Source organism: Aegilops tauschii, chromosome 5 (assembly GCF_002575655.3).
Source record: "Aegilops tauschii subsp. strangulata cultivar AL8/78 chromosome 5, Aet v6.0, whole genome shotgun sequence".
Classification (NCBI taxonomy): Eukaryota; Viridiplantae; Streptophyta; class Magnoliopsida; order Poales; family Poaceae; genus Aegilops; species Aegilops tauschii.
Window position 1 is genome coordinate 38224419 of NC_053039.3, and position 22135 is coordinate 38246553.

The following is a 22135-nucleotide window of genomic DNA, read 5'->3' on the forward strand; positions in this document are numbered from 1 at the left end:
GTTGGATGAGATTTATCATGTAATCGAGTTAGTTTTGTTAGGGTTTGATCCCTAGTATCCACTATGTTCTGAGATTGATGTTGCTATGACTTTGCTATGCTTAATGCTTGTCACTAGGGCCCGAGTGCCATGATTTCAGATCTGAACCTATTATGTTTTCATGAATATATGTGAGTTTTTTATCCTATCTTGCAAGTCTATAGTCACCTATCATGTGTTATGATCCGGCAACCCCGAAGTGACAATAATCGGGACCACTCCCGGTGATGACCATAGTTTGAGGAGTTCATGTATTCACTATGTGTTAATGCTTTGTTCCGGTACTCTATTAAAAGGAGGCCTTAATATCCCTTAGTTTCCATTAGGACCCCGTCGCCACGGGAGGGTAGGACAAAAGATGCCATGCAAGTTCTTTTCCATAAGCACGTATGACTATATTCGGAATACATGCCTACATTACATTGATGAATTGGAGCTAGTTCTGTGTCACCCTATGTTATGACTGTTACATGATGAACCACATCCGTCATAATTCTCCATCACCGATCCAATGCCTACGAGCTTTTCACATATTGTTCTCCGCTTATTTACTTTTCCGTTGCTACTGTTACAATCACTACAAAACCCAAAAATATTTCTTTTGTTACCGTTACCACTACTATCATACTACTTTGCTACTAAATACTTTGCTGCAGATATTAAGTTATCCAGGTGTGGCTGAATTGACAACTCAGTTGCTAATACTTGAGAATATTCTTTGGCTCCCCTTGTGTCGAATCAATAAATTTGGGTTGAATACTCTACCCTCGAAAACTGTGGCGATCCCCTATACTTGTGGGTTATCATGGAGTAATAGTAGAAGATGCAGAATCGTTTCGGTCTACTTGTCACGGACGTGATGCCTATATACATGATCATGCCTAGATATTCTAATAATTATGCACTTTTCTATCAATTGCTCGACAGTAATTTGTTCACCCACCGTAATACTTATGCTATCTTGAGAGAAGCCACTAGTGAAACCTATGGCCCCTGGGTCTATTTTCCATCATATAAGTTTCCAATATATTTTATTTTGCAATATTTACTTTCAATCTATATCATAAAAAATATCAAAAATATTTATCTTATTATCTCTATCAGATCTCACTTTTGCAAGTGGTTGTGAAGGGATTGACAACCCCTTTATCACGTTGGTTGCAAGGTTCTTATTTGTTTGTGTAGGTACGAGGCGACTTGCGTGTAGTCTCCTACTGGATTGATACCTTGGTTCTCAAAAACTGAGGGAAATACTTACGCTACTTTGCTGCATCACCCTTTCCTATTCAAGGGAAAACCAATGCAGTGCTCAAGAGGTAGCATGCAGCAAGGTGGCCCAATCCTTTTTGTAGGAAAGGACAAGCCTGGACGAACTCTTATATAAAGCAAAGCGCTCCCAAGGACACATGGGAATTATTGTCAAGCTAGTTTTCATCATGCTCATATGATTCGCATTCGTTACTTTGATAATTTGATATGTGGGTGGACTGGTGCTTGGGTGCTGCCCTTCCTTGGAAAAGCCTCCCACTTATGATTAACCCCTCTCGCAAGCATCCGCAACTACGAAAGAAGAATTAAGATAAATCTAACCATAGCATGAAACATATGGATCCAAATCAGCCCCTTACGAAGCAACGCATAAACTAGGGTTTAAGCTTCTGTCACTCTAGCAACCCATCATCTACTTATTACTTCCAATGCCTTCCCCTACGCCCAAATCATGGTGAAGTGTCATGTAGTCGACATTCACATAACACTACTAGAGGAGAGACAACATACATCTCATCAAAATATCGAACGAATACCAAATTCACATGATTACTTATAACGAGACTTCTCCCATGTCCTCGGGAACAAACGTAACTACTCACAAAGCATATTCATGTTCATAATCAGAGGAGTATTAATTATCATTAAGGATCTTAACATATGATCTTCCACCGAATAAACCAACTAGCATCAACTACAAGGAGTAATCAACACTACTAGCAACCCCCAGGTACCAATTTGAGGTTTTGAGACAAAGATCGGATGCAAGAGATGAACTAGGGTTTGAGAGGAGATGGTGCTGGTGAAGATGTTGATGGATATTGACCCCCTCTCGATGAGAGGATCGTTGGTGATGACGGTGGCGATGATTTCCCCCTCCGGGAGGGAAGTTTCCCCGGCAGAACAGCTCCACCGGAGCCCTAGATTGGTTCTGCTCAAGTTCCGCCTCGAGACGGCGGGGCTTCGTCCCGAAAGCTTCCTCTTGATTTTTTCCAGGTCAAAACACACCATGTAACAAAAGATGGGCATCGGGGCCTGCCAGGTGGCCCACAAGGCAGGGAGCGCTCCCAGGGGGTAGGGCGCGCCCCCACCCTTGTGGATGGCTGGTGGCCCCCGTCTGGTGCTTTCTTTGCCCAATATATTTTATACATTCTAAAATAATTCTCCGTGAAGTTTCAGGACTTTTGGAGTTGTGCAGAATAGGTCTGTAATATTTGCTCCTTTTCCAGTCCAGAATTCCAGCTGCCAGCATTCTCCCTCTTCATGTAAACCTTATAAAATAAGAGAGAAAAGGCATAAGTATTGTGATATAATGTGTAATAACAGCACATAATGCAATAAATATCAATATAAAAGCATGATGCAAAATGGACGTATCACCCCCTTCCTTCTTGAGCGTGCGGGGGGAAGGCAGGAGGGGGTGGCGCCCCCCTTTCCTTCCTCTTAGGTGGAGGGAAGGCAGGAGGGGCTAGCCCTCCCCTTTTACCATTCATAGGGCTGGCGCCCTAGAGGTGGGGCACGCTAGCCCCTTGTGGGCTGGTGTGCTCCCCTCTCTTGGCCCATATGGCCCATTAACCTCCTGGGCCTCCCGGAACCCCTTCCGATGATCCGATGACTACCCGATACATTCTGAAACCTTTTCGGTGACCAAATAGCATCATCCTATATATCAATCTTTACCTCCGGACCATTCCGGAGCTCATCATCATGTCCGTGATCTCATCCGGGACTCCGAACAACATTCAGTCATCAACTCACATAACTCATATAATATTATATCGTCAACGAACGTTAAGCGTGCGGACCCTACGGGTTCGAGAATGATGTAGACATGACTGAGATACCTCTCCGGTCAATAACAAATAGCGGGACTTGGATGCCCATATTGGTTCCTACATATTCTACGAAGATCTTTATCGGTCGAACCTTATGACAATATATGTAATTCCCTTTGTCTGTCGGTATGTTACTTGCCCGAGATTTGATCGTCGGTATCTTCATACCTAGTTCAATCTCGTTATCGGCAAGTCTCTTTACTCGTTCCGTAATACATCATCTCGTAACTAAGTCCTTAGTCACTTTGCTTGCAAGCTTCTTGTGATGATGTATTACCGAGAGGGCCCAGAAATACCTCTCCGATACAAGGAGTGACAAATCTCAATCTCCATTCACACCAACTCAACAGACACCTTCGGAGATACCTGTAGAGCATCTTTATGATCACCCAGTTGTTGTGACGTTTGATAGCACATAAGGTATTCCTCCGGTATCCGGGAGTTGCATGATCTCATGGTCGAAGGAACATGTATTTAACATTAAGAAAGAAGTAGCAATAAACTAAACGATCATATGCTAAGCTAACCAATGGGTCTTGTCCATCACATCATTCTCCTAATGACGTGATCCCGTTATCAAGTGACAACACATGTCTATGGCTAGGAAACCTTAACCATCTTTGATCAACGGGCTAGTCTAGTAGAGGCTTACTAGGGACACGGTATTTGTTTATGTATCCACACATGTATTTAAGTTTCCGATCAATACAATTCTAGCATGAATAATAAACCTTTATCATGAACAAGGAAATATAATAACAACTTTATTATTGCCTCTAGGGCATATTTCCATCAACTAGATCTGTGTATGCATCACGTGCATAAGAAGGAATATACTAGTATTTGACATTATCTCACACCGACACTATTCTGGCCATTGTTGTCATCATTCTCGACGGAGAGCTCTTTGCAAGGAATGTGAACCCCATCCCCGGAAAGTTGCACGTAGCGATGATGAACAGTGATTTCCTCACCCCGATGCTATCATTGTACCCATGGTCCATCAGCCTCGTGTCCTAAGTTTGTCCCAAATATGGGAACCCAAAGCACCCGATGATGGCCCTAATCTTATCAGTGGGACCAGAGATGTCGTGGTAGGTGGGGCCAAACGTGGTCTGGTGGTGAGAAGAGACGGCAAGGCCGAGCATGAATGGCCATTGAGAACAAGCTGTCCAGTTGGATCTAGAACCACCAGGGGCGAATCTACTGGGGGTGGGGGGGTTTAAGGCCCAACCTAGCTACTTGCAGGCCCAGTCCAACACATATTTGCATGACCCAGGCAGCCCTGCCCCCTCCCCCTCCATTTTTTTCTAGATTTGTCACTGAGAAGCACCAGACACATTCGATCAACACCACCATGAATAGTTGGATCTAAAATATAAAAGGAGACCCACATCCGGCCTGTATCCCCTAGAGGCGATCTAGGGTTCCACCTATCCTCCGGCGGCGACAGCGGAGTCCACGTAAAAACTCACGGCGGCCGAGTCTATCGGGTGTCGGGAGGATCAACATCACGAGCAAGAGTTCGAGGCCCGCTTGCATGGCGAATCCACTGCCAGCGGTGGCAATGGGGGAGGTAGAGAAGATGGGGACGGCTGTGAGCGGAGGGGGTGATCCAGCGGACGGGAGGCAGAGCGGAGAACTCAGGAAGGCAATTGAAGGGGCGACTAGTAGGGGCCCATCGGTGGGGGGAGAAGGAGGTAGCGGGAGTAGGGGTGGAGAAGAGGTTGAGGAGGAAGATGAAGAGTGGGATTATTACGGCCCGGAACCGGATCTGGAGGATAAATTTGCAGGTATGAAGCTGCATGGAGAGGAGGAGGATGATCTTGACCTGTCAGGGGAGGTAGAGGAATTGATCAAGGGGGTGAGGTGGCTAGGATTGTTTCGTGTCCATACCACTAAGCCTTTCAGCCACGCGGCGCTTTTGAGACAGATGCGGAACGCCTGGGCGGCTGCGCAGGGCGTGACTTTTAATGTTAAAGGACCAAATCTCTTCTTGTTCCAGTGCCATTATCTCGGCGATTGGAAGCGGATTATGGACGGGGGGCCATGGATCTTCCGTTATGCTCCGGTAATAGTACAGGAATATGATGGTTTTACTGATGTGGCAGAATACAAACTTAATAAAGTTCCTGTATGGACTCGAATCAAGGGTTTGCCGGATGGATTGATAGCTAAGAAAGAACTAGCAGAAAAGGTAGCAGCCAAGGTTGGGGAACCACCATTCACAGTGACAGTCAATGAGGGCAAGATAAACCCTTCAAGCACATTGAGAGCACGAGTTTTTGTGGATGTTGACACACCACTTGTGCGTTTTGTTCCGATCACACTTCAAAAGAGGAAGAAATACCCTGTTTTTTATGAGAGGTTGCCGGACTTCTGCTACTTCTGTGGTTTGATGGGTCATACAGTGGAGGAATGCGGGGATGGAATTCATGACCCGCGCACTTGTGAATGGGGAGATTGGCTTCTATGGAGTGCAGACCAACCGGCTTACACTTCAGGAGGTAGGGGTAGTATGGAAGGAAGGGGAAGAGGAGGTAGGTCTGGAGGTTTAGGTGGAAGAGGAGGTAGAGGCGGCAGACAGGGTAGAGGAGATAGGGAGGGAGATAGGAGGGATGTTGAAGGGGAGGATGGAGGATCACAGACCATGGATTACACGCATCAGTTCAGCTCAGACGAGAACTCGAATGCCCGCAAAAGGCTCGCGCGAGCAGATGGGTCGATCAACGTGAGAGGACAAGGCCTCCCTAACCTCTCGGGCAAGGTGGCCGAAACTGTCTTGTTTCTGGAGAATGGAGGAGAAGATACACACCAGGCGACATCTTCAACACCTGGGAAAAACCCGATTGTGAAAAGGAGGAAGCAGGATGGAAGGGTTCAGGAGGAAGGTGCGGAGTACGATGAGAAGGCGGCCTCCCTTGAGGAGGACCGCCGAGCACAATGAAGCTATTGTGTTGGAACTGTCGCGGGATTGGCGACCCCGCGACGGTTAGGGAGCTCCGCGATCTCGTGGAGGCGTGTGCGTCGGTGGTGCTTTGTATTGTGGAGACGCAGTTAGCAAAGTATCGTGTGGAAGGATTGGCGGGTACTTTAGGTTTTTCAGGTCGTTTTGGCGTGGATAGTAGTGGTAGGAGTGGAGGTTTATGCTTGTTTTGGAAAAATAATGTTGATGTTGAAATAAAGACTTATTCTCGTTATCATATTGATTCAGTGGTGAAAATGCCGGGGAAGGACCCATGGCGTTTATCTTGTTTCTATGGTGCAGCAGACAGAAGCATGAGGTACAAGACATGGGATACGATGAAAATATTACGTGGGGAGAATGCACTCCCATGGGTCTGCATGGGAGATTTCAATGAAATTTTGAGACCAGAAGAGCAAATGGGGCCAAATGAGCGAGATAGTGCTCAGATAGAAGGCTTCAGAGAAGCAGTGGATGTATGTGAGCTAGCGGACCTTGGCTATAAAGGTTTGGACTGGACTTTTGAGAAGAAAATTGTGGGGGGAGAATACTGTAGGGTAAGGCTTGGCTGAGTGTTGGCTATGGCTAGTTGGTCAGCTCTATTCCCGTACGCTACGGTTGAGCATCTCACTGCAGCAAAATCAGACCATAGCCCAATTTTATTGATCAATGAGATGGAGGCAAGCAACCAAAGAATTGCTCTGAAGAGGCCGTTTCGTTATGAATGCATGTGGGAGAGCGATGACAGGTTCAGTGACACACTTCAGCGGGCCTGGGATAGGGATCAGCCGACGGCAACTCTGGCGCAGCTTGCGGCCAAGCTGTCCTCGGTAGGGACTACATTGAAACAATGGGGCAAGGTGTCTTTTCGATCGGTCAGACAGGAGCTTCGAAGGCTGCGGCAGCAGCTGACTGTGCTTAGAGCGGATCCGACTCGTGTTGGGCCGGGAGCAGAAGAGAAAAGGGTTTTGGACCAGATTGTTGAGCTGTCTTTCCGAGAGGAGATTATGATGAGACAGAGATCACGCATGGACTGGCTATCCGCGGGCGATAGCAATACTCAATATTTTCAAAGGAAAGCGAGTGCTAGAAGGGCCAAGAACACCATAACACAGCTTCAGAAGGTGGATGGGACGATCACTTCTGACTCGGAGGAGATGGCTGAGATGACGAATGAGTTTTATGGAAACTTATACAAATCGGAAGGATGTATTGGCATAGAGGAAGTTTTGTCACACATTCCTGTTAGAGTTGATGGTAATATGAATGCAAGGCTCAACGCACAATACACAAAAGAAGAAGTAAAAGAGGCACTTTTTCAGATGTTCCCAACAAAAGCACCGGGACCTGATGGTTTCCCAGCGCATTTCTTCCAGAGACACTGGGAACTTTGTGGTGACGAGGTAACCGGCGTGATTATAAGATTGCTCAATGGAGAGGACTCACCGGAGGATATTAACCGCACATTCATCGTTCTTATTCCCAAGATAGCTAGTCCAAAATTGTTAGCACAATTTCGGCCTATAAGTCTTTGCAACGTGATCTATAAGATTGCATCAAAGGTCTTAGCCAATAGGCTGAAGATTATTCTCCCCGAGATAATTTCTGAGGAGCAGTCCGCTTTTGTGCCTGGACGTCTTATCACGAACAACTTCATTACGGCTTATGAGTGCCTACATTATATGAAGACTAGGAGAGTGAAAGCAAATCGTTTTGTGGCTCTGAAGTTGGATATGATGAAAGCATATGATAGACTTGAGTGGCCTTACTTGAAAGCAGTAATGCTAAAGATGGGCATTAGTCCACGGTTTACAGAGATGGTTATGAGGTGCGTGTCATCAGTCACTTTTTCAGTTCTTTTTAATGGTGGTAGTCTACATGATTTCAGGCCAACAAGGGGAATGAGACAAGGCGACCCCATATCCCCATACCTATTCTTGTTAGCAGCGGAAGGTCTCTCGTGTCTGTTAAAGTCCCAAGGTGTGGGGGTTCGGGGGCTGTCTGTGGCAAATTCTGCTCCAGCAATCAATCATTTACTTTTTGCAGACGACAGTCTCTTGTTCTTTGAAGCTAACAGTGAGAACGCTGCACAAGTACGTGAGGTGTTGAGAATGTATTGTGAAGCTTCGGGACAGCGTATCAACACCGACAAATCCTTGATTTTTTTCAGTAAGGGTGTTCCAGAGGCAACACGAGAAGAGATAAAAGATGTTCTAGATGTCCACAATGAATCTCTATCAGAGAAATATCTCGGACTGCCGACGGATGTAGGTAAAAATAAGGAGGGAAGTTTTAAATACTTGAAGGACAGAATTTGGAAGCACATCCAAGGTTGGATGGAGAAATGTTTATCAGCTCGGGGAAAAGAAGTGCTTATCAAATCTGTAGCGCAAGCTATCCCGACCTACTCAATGTCATGTTTTAAGTTGCCCCGAGGCCTAATTGAACACTTAAACAGTCTTCTCCGGAAGTTTTGGTGGGGCAGTAAAAGGGGTCAGAGGAAGCCAGCGTGGGTTTCTTGGAAGACCATGTGCAAACCAAAAAATATGGGTGGAATAGGATTCCGGGACATCGAGCTTTTTAACCTGGCTTTATTAGCCCGGCAAGTATGGCGACTACTGCAAGACCCTGAATCATTAAGTGCTCGAGTTCTACGAGCACGCTATTACCCGGACGGCAACATACTTGATGCTGAACTAGGCGCACATCCATCCCAAGTTTGGCGTTCGTTGATGGAAGGGAAAGAATTGCTCGTTCTAGGATTGATCAAGAGGATCGGGTCTGGCTCGGATACCCGCATATGGGAGGACAACTGGTTGCCGCGTGATTATAAGATGAAGCCCATATGCACAATATCACCTGATCCGCCGCAGCTCGTTTTAGAGTTAACTGATGCTACAACGCGTACATGGAACAAACAGGTTCTGAGTGATCATTTCGTCAGTATGGATGTGGATACCATAATGAATATACCTCTAAGTCTCCGAGTGCAACATGATTTCTGGGCATGGCACTATGATAGAAGAGGGGTGTTTACCGTGCATTCGGCGTACAAGATGATTAGCGGTATAAAACACTAGAGAGAGGATTGGTTAGAACACAGGACGAGCCACTCAAATGTGGAAGCTGAAAGCAAAGCCTGGTCTCAACTATGGAAGGTTAAAGTCCCTTCTAAGATAAGGGTATTTGTATGGAGACTAGCACAGATGTCGCTACCGACTGGCGTAGTCCGCAATGAGCGAAACATGGCCACTTCCCCAGCTTGCGGACTCTGCGGTGAGGAGGTGGATTCCTGGCGTCATTCCTTGTTTGAATGCCGGATGGCGCGATGTGTATGGGCGCTAGGAGATGAGGAGACTCTGGAGCATGTGATATCAAACAGGAGTGAAGATGCAAGGCTTTGGTTGTTCTGGCTTTTTGACACTCTGAATCAACAGGACCTTGCAAGGGTGCTCATCACCATGTGGGCGATCTGGTGGGCTAGAAGGAAAGCGATTCACGACGACGAGTTCCAAAGCCCACTTTCGACGATGTGTTTTGTGAACAGGTACTTGGAGGATCTGGAGATTGCTACCAAACATGCACCTATGAGACCAACACAGCCGGCAATACCAAGGCCACGCAGGTGGATCCCGCCGGGAGAAGATGCGATGAAGATCAATGTAGACGGGGCTATTTCTTGCCACGGAGGAACTGGTGCATCTGCTGCTGTATGTCGGGACAGAGAGGGCAACTATATGGGATCTTCAGCGGTGGTTTTTGACGGCCTAGTCGACGCCCCAAGCTTGGAGGCTCAAGCGTGCAATGAGGCGCTTGCCTTGGCTCAAGATCTTCTGTTGACACATGTGATAATAGCCTCTAATTGCATGCAGGTTGTTTCGGATATCAAGGGGACTGCGTTTTCTACCTCCTATGCTTTTGTAATTCAGGAGATTAAAGCTAGAACTACAGATTTTGTAGATGTTAACTTTCGTTTTGAAAGTAGAGAGGCAAACTTTGAGGCTCATGCCTTGGCAAAGGCAGCCTCGTCTCTCCCTACTGGACGCCATTTGTGGCTAGGGAACCCGCCAGACATTACTTGTATTCCATCGGCTTTGGTTGATCAATAAAATCCCTTGTTACATGTAAAAAAAAAGTTGGATCTAAAATATTAAGAATCTGTATCGGTTTATGTACTAGAATTTGCACCAAATTTGCATTGATTTTTTAATTAAGTTTTGGGGTTTGGCTAGAAACGACTTTTCTTTAGAGGAGCAAATATCCCCCTCTAATGTTATTCGGCTTTTTACCCCTCTAAAATTTAGCACTCCCCACGTTTCTAAATATAAGTCCTTTTAGAATATTAATATATAGACTATATACGGAGAGAGGCGTTTTGGAGGCCGAGCTCCATGGAGGCCTTTATTTTTTTAAAAATCAAATTCAAACTTTTATGGTTCAAAATTTCTAAAAAAAAACATGCATGTATGTAAGGATGTAACCCACATGTGTGTCAAAATTCATGATGAAATACCTTGAGTTGCGACCTGTACAAAAAGACAAATTGATGGCATGGGAGGATGAATAGTATCATGTGTTAAACAGTTTCAGATTTGTCTTTTTTGCACGACCCTCGTTTCAATGTATTTTGAGCTGAAAATTTACACACATGTGTGTTATGCCTTCATTTATATCTGTATTTTTTTCCAGAATTTTTCGAAATGTAAAAATATGAATTTTAATAAGATTTCAAATTTGAATTTGGAGGCCTCACTAGAGGCCGAGCTCCAAAAGGGATTTCTGCTATATACGGATGTATATAGACGTAATTTAGAGTGTAGATTCACTCATTTTACTCTGTATGTAATTTATATTGAAATTTCTAAAAAGATTTATATTTAGAAAGTAGGGAGTACGTTGGCTAGAGATGCCTAATGAATGATTGCTCCTGATGCGCTTTTGTTAAAATTTCTAGAAAAACTTATATTTAGAAAAGGGGGGAGTATCACAAAATTTCACACAGATAATAATAACAATTCAGTTTATTTTCTTTATGGAAGAAAAAATAGCACGATTTAGAAAGCCCTACAAAGCCCAATTACCAAACCTTTTATATATCTACTATACTCCCGTCCATCGAGAGTATATACTTCCTAAATAAACGAAGTTCCTCTCTCGAGAAAAAGGGATCTTTGCCGTCGCCGCCTCCTCCCGTCCGTCGCCGCCTCCTCTTGCACCCGTGCCCGCCGTGCAGTTTTGACCCGCCGGCGCACTTGCCTTCCAGCACGCCTCCCTCCATCGAGATCCGCCCCTCATCGCCGTTGACGTTCAGAGTCGCTTCCCAAGTGCAGAGGTACGTCCCTCCCCCGTCCGGTTCCCTTCTCCGCCTCCCTCCCCTGTCCAACACCTCCGGTGCCGAGCCTAGCTTGGACGGACATCAACCGAAGCTGCAGAAGGGATCCTGATTGGATTGGTTTAAGGGGAAAAACAAGACAGGTACACATCTACAAATTTTCAGAGGCCAAATCCCCAGCAGAGGTTCACGGTACCAGTAATGTAGATGTATGGGTGTTTTGGAGGGCTACTGTCGAGAATCGTGATGGCTTGGATCGTGGAGTTTAACTAATTAGATTGTAATGTTCGCGATCTAAAAAGACCAAGTCATTATAGTGTTTGGCACCCCTCTTGAGAAAAATTGCAATAGTTTTGCTCGTTGAAAGGATTAGAGTTCATCAGCCATGAATACTGTGATAACAAGCTTCAGTTTCAAATTTCAATGGTCTCCGTGCAAAAGGAATTGATATTTAAGGGATGTATCTATGTAGTGTGCTGCACAGCTTCAGATTTGTACAGCGACTAACTTCAGATTTGCAGCTCTGAATTTGATTGCTGTGTCAACTAATTTACATTGTGCTGCAGAGCTACAGCGCCTATCTTTTGCGCGCTCTTGCTTGTTTGTTGCTGTGTACTCCCTCCGTCCCATAATATAAGAGCGTTTTTGACACTACACTAGTGTCAAAAACGCTCTTATATTATGGGACGGAGGGAGTACATTGTTGTTTCAGAGCTACCTCAAATATTATTGTTTCATGATTCTAGTATGCTAACCTTCACACAGTATTTTTCATGGCTGTGTTCTGTTTTCCTTGCTGAATATAGTGTGTAGTTTATCTGTATTGCATCATCGTTTTTCGGACTGAAGGAACTCTGAGACCACTGGACGTGATTCGATCCCTCCTATTGGTAAGTAATTTTTCCATCTTCCCTTTCATTTCATCTTTTTTTGTTGACGAGCAACCAGATCTCGTTCTCTTGTCTTTTCTTATTATTACTAATAGAAGTCAGTTTCTGATGGAGTACTCTTTACTAATAGCAGTCGGTTTCCTTTTGTTATTTTTTCCATGTGTTGATTGCATCTCAGACTTCGACTGGGCGTTGAAGATGCATAGCAACAGGGCGAATGATATCACGCCTTGGGAGGTCAAGAAGAGGAGTAGGATTCACATGGCCAATGCACAAGATGGTTGCGGGGCGTCGATTCCGTATGAGATGATCATAGAGGTACTGCAGTGGCTCCCTGTCAAATCTGTCTTCCGCTTCCGGGCAGTTTGTCGCTCCTGGGCAGTGCTGCTCTCCTCCGATGAATTCCGCTGCCTCCATATGACAGCAGCTAAGGATGCAAGGCGGCAGGCACCACCACCCCAGCTGCTATACATCTCACCTACCACCACATTCGACTCAACCACGGTCTACTCGTGCTCCTTCTCGCCATCATCATCATCTAACCGCCCCAGAGATCGCGGGGACCTACTGTTCACCATCGAAGGTGCCCGTGGCAACTGTGTGGAAGTAGTGACGCCTGTGCCGTGCCGCGGCCTCACCCTCCTCTACGACGCTATCGGCGCAGCTTTCTACATCTGCAACACGGCAACACGAGCTGCTACGCGTCTGCCAGCTTCCACTGAGGAACGAGCAGCCAGGTCCGCTGCTGGGCTGGGGTTTGATGCCCAGACAGATGAGTACAAAGTGGTGAGGTTGATCAGTAGGTTGTGTCATCAGGAGGACATGGTGAGGTGTGAGATTTACACACCTGGAGGCCGCTCTGGGGATCGCTGGAGGCCGCCTGCCGGAGGAGTACCCTTGAGCTTGCATCAGTTTGTATATGCCGCTGTTAAAAATGCGGAATTGAACAAATTACCTCCTGTGTTTGCCAACGGTTGCCTGCACTGGTTGATGAGACCTGCCTCTTTCACCACGACTCCGAGTGTTGCTGTCGTGTCCTTCTCGGTCACGGAGGAGACCTTCACATGTCTCCGGTCACCGCCCTTCTGGGTACCAGGAGCGCCGCCGATCAGGTATGGGTTGTCCAAAGAGCAACTAGTGGAGATGGATGACCAACTATGTTTGGTCCGAGATACTCGCAACACAATCCTTTATGCTAATGTTTTGGAGATCTGGAAACTGCCGGACTATAGCTCTGGTGACTGGTTACTGAGTCACCGGATCAATTTGTCGAGCCACCTGGCAAGAGATTTACGCGAATCACAAATTCTGAGAGTTATTGGATGTTTTGGCATCAATTCCAGCTCGCCAAGGAAGAAGATAGTCATCACTACTAGCAAGCACAAGATTTTCGACAAGTATCAGAAAATGGTTCACACGTATGACCCTAGGTCTGAAGCTCTAGAAACCATTCTTTCAATCACGGAGACACACTCAACTCCATATTATGGCCCCCCTAGTTCAAGGTTTAGTTTCATTCAAGATACCCTTGCTCCTGTGCATAAAACAGATGAAGAGATAGCCTTGTCATCTGACCTGGCTAAGGTGACTGGAGAGATCCTACTCCGTCTCCCAGCTAAAGCAGTGATACACTCCAAATTTGTCTGCAAGCAGTGGTTCAGATTGATTGAGAGTGAAAACTTCATTCAGTCATACTTTCAGCATAAGAACATGGACAAAAGACCTAAGGTCATGCTTCTGGTCAAGGGCACTGGACAGTTGGCCTTCAGTTTTTCTCCCTTGAATAAATGCCTCCAAGAAGCTCCTAGTAACAGTACACTACTTGACACAAAGGTGGTTTGCTCCAAGCCTTGCCATGGGCTGAACTTGGTAAGTACCAAGACGAGGGACTATCTCTGCAACCCATGTACAGGTTTCCACAGGGGCTACTCACTGGGGCCAAGTTTGCTGCAGAGTAAAGCAGAAGAACATGCTTTCACAGTCGGCAATAAGAATGTTGGCTTGACTTTCGACCCTTTGACTCATCAACATGTTATGGTGGCAATCTTCTATCGCCAGAAGGACTTCAAATCTCGTCAATATGACCTGACATGCACGTTACGCTGGTGTAACTCTCGGGATCGTCCCCAACGGAGCTCGGTACCGCCTCTGCCTGTGAATGACATGCCACCAGCATATGTTGAAGGAATGCTGTACTGGATGAGTGAACCAAGGTTGGGACGGAGCTGTGAATGGACCATTGTCTCTTTCAACCTTGCTACAAGAATTTTTGATGTTGTCCCTTGCCCTTCATGGTTTGCAAGATGGAATAGCAGAAACTGTTGTCGTGCATTTGTTGTTGAGCTTGAGGGAGTATTATGTGCTGTTCTAGCAGATCCAGTGGCAGAAAAATTAGATGTATGGAAGCTAGAGCGTGGCCAATGGGGCAGAGCAGTCACGATTCACCTGGAAGCATATCCTGACTATTCCCTTAAGACAAGTGTTGTGGTGCCATTAGCTGTTGATCGCGATTATGGGAGCATCCTGCTCAACACTGGGAGGAAAATTGGACTGTATGATCCAGTAGAGCAAGCAATTGAAAATTTGTATTCACTTGATCAGGTGCCGGTGGTCAGAATTGACATGTCTTCAACTTCATCAGCGGCGGAGATGAATAGAATGGACTCTAAGATGATTCCTTGTGTTCCAATGTTATATGAGGAGAGCTTGGCATGTTACACCCGTGTGCCCAAAAAACAATTGCTGTGGTGATACATTTTCAAGGCACCTACCTTTATATAAACTACTCCCTCTGTAAAGAAATATAAGAGCTTTTAGATCACTAAAATAGTATTCTAAATGCTCTTATATTTCTTTACGGAGGGAGTAGTATCTATGTGTGATATCTTGCCTGCATGTTGGCGAACTGAAACACCAAGCTTTGATAATATAATAGTATGAAACATTTTTATTGTGAGTATATCATTTCGCTTTCGAATTATAATGACCTGTTCCTAGTGTTTTATGTTATCTGCACAAATAAGAGGGTAATCATATCTGTTATCTTTGTATTATGAATATTTCTGTTTGTTGCTTGCCTGATCTGCTATTTTGCTCTACATGGGAGGCGCCATGTTTCAGTTTTTCATTGCTCCAACAAAACACCACTAGGCCGTGCTTGGATCGTTGTTTTGGACGGATTTACACCTGTGAAATATGCAACCGTAAATAATTGTCTTGTGCATGAACCGAGCCATACGGCGCATAATCGTCTGCAGTGTACTCGCTCCGTCCGGAAGTATCTCCGGACAGAGTGAGTACGATACAAGGGCTGGCGTGAATCTTGGAGAGATCGAACGGTCCAGATATAAGGGTCATCTGACCCTAGAGCCGAAATGAATATTCGATGCCTATATTTCCATTCTAATACAACCTGTGACTTTGTGAGCAACAAATCACGGTGTAGAATGAGAGCTCCTGACCAGCGCTTCAGGCGGCACCAAACGTGCAGGCTGCAGCCCAAATATTGTTCGGCTTGGTTCGCTTGGTGTCTGGCTGGTTCGAATGCCTTGCTTACATCAACGATCATTCAGTTGCACAAGTCCGTAAAAAGACCAGCAAGCTATTGGTTCGGAAAAAGGCCAACTTCCGGTTTTCCATCGATTAAAAAATCGTACATTCAAAAAATGTTCGCAAGTTTGTTAAAAGATCAGGAATTTGATATATATATATATATATATATATATATATATATATATATATATATTCATGAACACAAAATAAATGGAGATTTGAAAAAAATCGTGAATACAAAAAACTTGCGAATTGGAAAAAATGTTCGCCAGTTTGCAAAATTCAGGAATTTGAAAATTGTTCACAAATTGGAAAACAGTATGTGGATTTGAAAAAGTTGATGAATTTGGAAAATGTTCATGAACTCAAGAAAAATCACGAATTTAAAAACATTCAGGGATTTGAAAAAGCTCGTGAATTTGGAAAATGTTCGTGAACTCGGGGAAAGGTCATAAATTCGAAAAAAGTTCAGGAATCTAAAATAATCATGAATAAAAGAAAGTTCACGGACTCTTTGTCAGTTCTAATGGGTCGGCCGGGCTTGTATAGCCCAAAGCGTGTATTTCCACCGCTAGGCTCAACCGGGCCAGGTTGAAGAGAAACGCGGAATCTGGAACGTGAACCAAACACGGCCCCTCTGCGTTTGCTCCTCGAGAAAAACGAGTCCCATCCAAAAAAAAAACAAATCCGGCTCCGCCACCTCTTGGCCGTCCGTGGAGTTTTGCTCCGCTTCCAGCCCGACCCCCTCCCCATTGAGCGCCGCCCCCTCTTGGCCCTCCTCCGTCGACGTCCAGAGCCGCCTCTCTCGCCGTGCAGAGGTGCATCCCTCTCCGTCCAGTGACCTCCTCCTTCTCCGCCTCCTTCCCCTGTCCAGCCTGGATGAACATCAACCGAAGCTGCAGCAGGGATCTCGATTGAACCAAGACAAGGTACACATGTACACAATTTTCAGAGCTACTCTACATAGTAGCAGTAAAGGATACATCATACATGGGGGGTATGGCGAGCTAATGTCCAGGATTGTGGTGCTTAGGATCGCGCAGCTTCACTAATTAGATTATATTCGTTGGTGATCTAAAAAAAAACTAGGTCATTGTTTACTGTTTGGCACTCCTCTCCTCTGGGAAAACAGAAGGGTTCAAAATTATAGTGTCTGTCATATGATTCCAGTGCAAAGGAATTGAAATTTTGGGGATTTATACTCTATAGATTTATACTAGTTGCCACCCATCTTATGTATTTATAGTGTGCTGCACAACTTTCTGTGGAAAGCACTAAATCTGGTTGCTGTGTCAAATGATTTACATGTGCAGCAGAGCTACACCGACTCCTTTTTCTGCTTTCTTACTTGCTTGTTGCTACGTACTGTACTACATTGATGTCTCCAAGCTACCTCAGATATTGTTTCATGATTATGCTAATCTTCACATAATTATTTTCGTGGCTCTGTTGTCTTTTCCTTGCTGAAGATAGTGTATAGTTTATCTGTATTGCTGTCATTTGCATCATTGTTTCTTCCGACTGAAGGAACTCTGAGAACGCAGAACGTGATTCGATCCGTCCTATTGGTAAGGAAATTTCTTCACCTTTGCTTTACTTTTCTTTTCATCTTTTTTTACTCGACGAGCAACCAGATCTCGTTCTCTCTACTCTTTTCTTCTAAGATCCGAGCTTTTGATTCCATCATTTGAATCGAGCTAGCTAATAGCCTAATACTAATAGCAGTCGTTTTCTTTTTGTTATTTTCCCCATGTGTTGATTACATCTCAGACCTCAATTGGACGTTGAAGATGCGTTGCAGTAGCAGGGGGAAGGATAACATGCCTAGGGAGGTCAACAAAAGGAGCAAGAGGATACACATACCCAATGCACAAGATGGTTGCGGCGCGTCGCTTCCGTACGAGATGATCATACAGGTTTTGCAGTGGCTCCCAGTCAAATCCGTCTTCCGCTTCAGGGCAGTTTGCCGTTCCTGGGCTGCGCTGCTCACCTCCAGTGAATTCCGCTGCCTCCACATGGCAGTAGCCAAGGCAGCAAGGTGGCGGGCACCACCACCCAAGCTGCTATACATCTCACCTACTGCCACATTCGACTCCACCGCGGTCTACTCGTGCTCCTTCTCGCCATCATTATCATCGGGCCGCCCCAGAGATCGCGGGGACCTACTATTCACCATCGACGGTGCCCGTGGCAACTATGTGGAGGTAGTGACGCCCGCGCCGTGCCATGGCCTCACCCTTCTCTACGATGCTCTCGACACAGCCTACTACATCTGCAACGCGGCCACACGGGCAGCCACACGTTTGCCGCCTTCTACTGACGTAGCGTGCGACTCCAGTGCTGGGCTGGGATTTGATACCCGCATGGATGAGCACAAGGTGGTGAGGTTGATCAATGGGATGTTAAGTCAGAAGGACTTGGACCCGGTGAGGTGCGAGGTGTACACGCCTAGAGGCCCCTATGTGGATTGCCGCTGGAGGCCGGCTGCCAGAGGAGTACCCTCCAGCTTGCATAAATTTGTACATGCCGCTGTTATTAATGCGTCATGCAACAAATTATCTCCCGTGTTTGCCAATGGTTGCCTCCACTGGTTGATGACACCTGCCTCTTTCATCATGACTCCAAGTGTTGCCATCGTGTCCTTTTCGGTCGCAGAGGAGACCTTCACATGTCTCCGGTCACCGCCCTTCTGGGTACCAGGAGCGCCTCCAACCTCCAGGAATTGGTCATCAGGAGAGGTTGAACTATTGGAGCTGGATGACCAACTATGTTTGGTTCGCAACAGAATGCCTCATGGTAGTAACACTTTGGAGATATGGAAACTGCTGGACTATAGCTCTGGTGACTGGTTGCTGAATCATCGAATTAGTTTGTCAGGGCATCTGGCAAGGGATTTGCGTCAGTCACAAATTCTGAGAGTTATTGGATCTTTTGGCAGTTACAGGTCGTCAAGGAAGAAGATAATCATTACTACTAGCATGCACAAGATTTTCAACAAATATCAGAAAATGGTTCACACCTATGATCCTAGGTCTGAGGCTCTGGAAACCATTCTTTCAATCACGGAGACACACTCAACTCCACATTATGGGTGCCCTACTTCAAGATTCAGTTTCATTCAAGAGACCCTTGCTCCCGTGCATACAACAGATGAAGAGATAGCCTTGTCATCTGACCTGGCTAAGGCGACTAGAGAGATCCTACTCCGCCTCCCAGCTAAATCAGCCATACAGTCCAAATTTGTCTGCAAGCAGTGGTTCAGATTGATTGAGAGTAAAAACTTCATTCAGTCATATTTTCAGCATAAGAACATAGGCAAAAGGCCTAAAGTCATGCTTGTGGTCAAGAGCACTGGACGATTGGGCTTCAGTTTTGCTCCATTGAATAAACGCCTCCAAGAAGCTCCTAGTCACAGTACATTGCTTGATACAAAGGTGGTTTGCTCCAAGCCTTGCCATGGGCTGAACTTGGTAAGCACCGATACGAACGACTATCTCTGCAATCCATGTACAGGTTTCCACAGGGCCTACTCTAACCTGGGGCCAAATTTGCACCTACGCTCGAGAATGCCTAAAACAGAAGAGCATGCTTTTACAGTCGGCAATAAAAATGTTGGCTTGACTTTCAACCCTTTGACTCGTGAACATGTTATCGTGGAAATCTTCTATCACCGGAAGGACTTTGAATCTCGTCAGTATGACATGTCATGCGCGTTACACTGGTGTAACACTCCGAATGCTGCCCAACAGCACTCGGTACCACCTCTGCCTGTGAATGATATGCCACCGGCCTATGTTGAAGGAATGTTGTATTGGATGAATGAACCAAGGTTGGGACAGAGCTGCGAATGGACCATTGTCTCTTTCAACCTTGCTACAAGTACTTTCGATGTCGTCCGGTGCCCTTTGTGGTTTGCAAGATGGAGTAGCAGAAACCGCTGTCGTGCATTTGTTGTTGAGCTTGAGGGAGTGTTATGTGCTGTTCTAGCAGATCCAGTTGCAGACAAATTAGATGTATGGAAGCTAGAGCATGGCCAATGGGGCAGAGCATACACAATTCACCTGGAAGCATGCCCTGGCTATTCCCTCAAGACAAGCGTTGTGGTGCCATTAGCTGTTGATCCCGATCATGGGAGGATCCTGCTCAATACTGGTAGGAAAATAGGTCTATATGATCCAGTAGAGCAAACAATTCAAAATCTGTATTCACTTGATCAGGTGCCGGTTGCCAGTAGTGCACACCTTAAGTTTCTTGATATGCCTTCAACTTCATCAGGGGATAGTTTGACATGCTCCGAAGAAGAGTCAGTGGCGGAGACAAATAGAATGGACTCTAACTTGATTCCTTCTGTTCCTATGTTATATGAGGAGAGCCTGGCATGTTACTCCTTTGTGCGCAAAGCAAACTGCTTGTGGTGAGACATTTTCAAGGCACCTACTCTGCCTTTTTGTATGAAATATTTATGGGTAATATCTTGCCTGCATGTTGGCGAACTGAAACACCAAACTTGGACAATGTATATAGTATGAAACCTTTTTAGCGTGTTAACTGGTTACTGTCTGTCTGATATTCCTATTACTGTGAAGTATATCATTTCTCTTTCGAAATATAATGATGCTTTCCTGACGTTTATATTATCAGCGCAAACAAGAGGATGATGATATCTGTTGTCCTTTCAAATATTTCTGATAATGTATTGTTATGTTTGTTGTTTGCCTGATCTGCTATTTTGCTTTACGGGAGAGGAGTCGTGTTCATTTGTCATTACACTAATAAATATCACTGTTTATTTGTTTAACTGCGTTGATTATTGATCTTGTGTTGGTCCTGAAAAACATGTCGAGTACTTTATCTTCGAGTACTTTATCTTCGTGTAGAGCACCGATCATTAATTATGATGTACGAGCTCTGTTATTTGAAGAGATTCAGAGATAGCTTCATAAAGTGGTTTGGCAGATAACTCCGATGGCCTGGATCTACCTCATACACTATTAACCATTTGCAATTTACTGTTTTAGCTCTAATGGCCAACCACTCCAGTGGTTAACTGATGCCTATATAGCAGCTAGGCTGTGGCCAGGGTTTGCCGCAGGATCCCCCCCCCCCCCCCCCCCCCCCCCCCCCCCCCCTTTGTAGGCGCTAATGATTGAGACACATATAGAGCGCCTTTGGTTCTCTCTAGTAACGGTAATGCTGTAACACAAAAAAGACAAGCTATCAAGAGACACGAGAAATAGCACCACAATTATGGGTGCCGCCGCATGATTCTCCTGCTCCGTGAAGAGATCACTGATTCACCGGCCGTGGACACCAAGGTCGAAGTGTTTGTTTAAGCGTAGGGGGTGGGTGGGAGCTAAGGGGAGGTCACACGGTCGAATGAGAGATTAGCGGCGGCAGAGATATATGTTGTAGCGCCCATATCTGGCAACGGTCGGCACCCCTGAAGCTGCTCGACAAACGAGTGTCGTGTCCATGTCGGCATCGCTATGGTAGGGATGGCGAGCGGGAAATGAAATCAGAGCTAGAAGAAGAGGTCGAGATTGCTTTATGGTCAAGGGTGGGGTAATAGGTATTGTATTGCACTGTAATTGGATTAAAGGGTATCTGTTTCCAACCTAACTCAACCAAACACGACTAGCGGGTACAAATGGCGTTGCATCAGATATCAGCCGCCCAACTGTGAAACAAACACACCCATAGAACATATACCTATATCTATATAGGTTTGGCCTTAAACCGTCTTTTCTTAGAGATGCGTGTTTGAATTTGAGTTTGTCTTCTGTAACTGAGCTCAGATCAGACGTGAGCACTAAGTTGAAAACATACAATAACCATAGTTCTATATTATACTTACAAATAGTTAGCATGTTTACGCCATAAGTTAATGCACTAATATTATCCGTTTATATATCTGAAAATACAATGGTGAAGACAATTAACAAAAATAAATACTATATTAACAATGGCAATCACTTGCTAGTTTTCTAACTTAGCAATTACTGGAACACCATTATTCAATCTCAAGTTGCAGATTTATACTCTCGATTTCCATGTGAATGGTGGTTGATTATTTATTAGTTTTGAGAAGCACGACAGACAATTGATAAGTACGTAGTCGTAAAAACTGAACTTGCAATGTAGTACAGACCGCGTCTTCTCCTCCCCCTTGGTGGTGCCTAGGCCGAAGACCTCATACCCTCCAGGCTCCACCGGCCAGCCCATGGATTTGCTTCCCCTCTGTCATCGGAAGTAC

General features: G+C 45.4%; 2 protein-coding genes across 3 annotated transcripts; both read left to right on the forward strand.

Annotated features, from left to right (window-relative positions):
- The first annotated feature begins 11227 nt into the window (after nt 1-11227).
- LOC109734921 (uncharacterized) lies at nt 11228-15289 on the forward strand. 2 transcript variants are annotated; one of them, XM_073499691.1, is made up of 3 exons: nt 11228-11440; nt 12247-12330; nt 12509-15289. In XM_073499691.1, exon 3 carries the CDS (start codon nt 12529-12531, stop codon nt 15079-15081), a length of 2553 nt encoding a protein of 850 aa, XP_073355792.1. In that variant the 5' UTR covers nt 11228-11440; nt 12247-12330; nt 12509-12528; the 3' UTR covers nt 15082-15289. The 2 variants fall into 2 exon arrangements, with proteins under 2 accessions (XP_073355792.1, XP_020149688.1); XM_020294099.4 differs by lacking the exon at nt 11228-11440 and having other exon boundaries at nt 12179-12330.
- Nucleotides 15290-16222: 933 nt separating this feature from the next.
- On the forward strand, nt 16223-20514 carry LOC109734902 (uncharacterized). The gene is made up of 2 exons (XM_020294087.4): nt 16223-17450; nt 17653-20514. The coding sequence occupies exon 2, from the start codon at nt 17673-17675 to the stop codon at nt 20298-20300; it is 2628 nt and encodes an 875-aa protein (XP_020149676.1). The 5' UTR covers nt 16223-17450; nt 17653-17672; the 3' UTR covers nt 20301-20514.
- Nucleotides 20515-22135: the final 1621 nt, after the last annotated feature.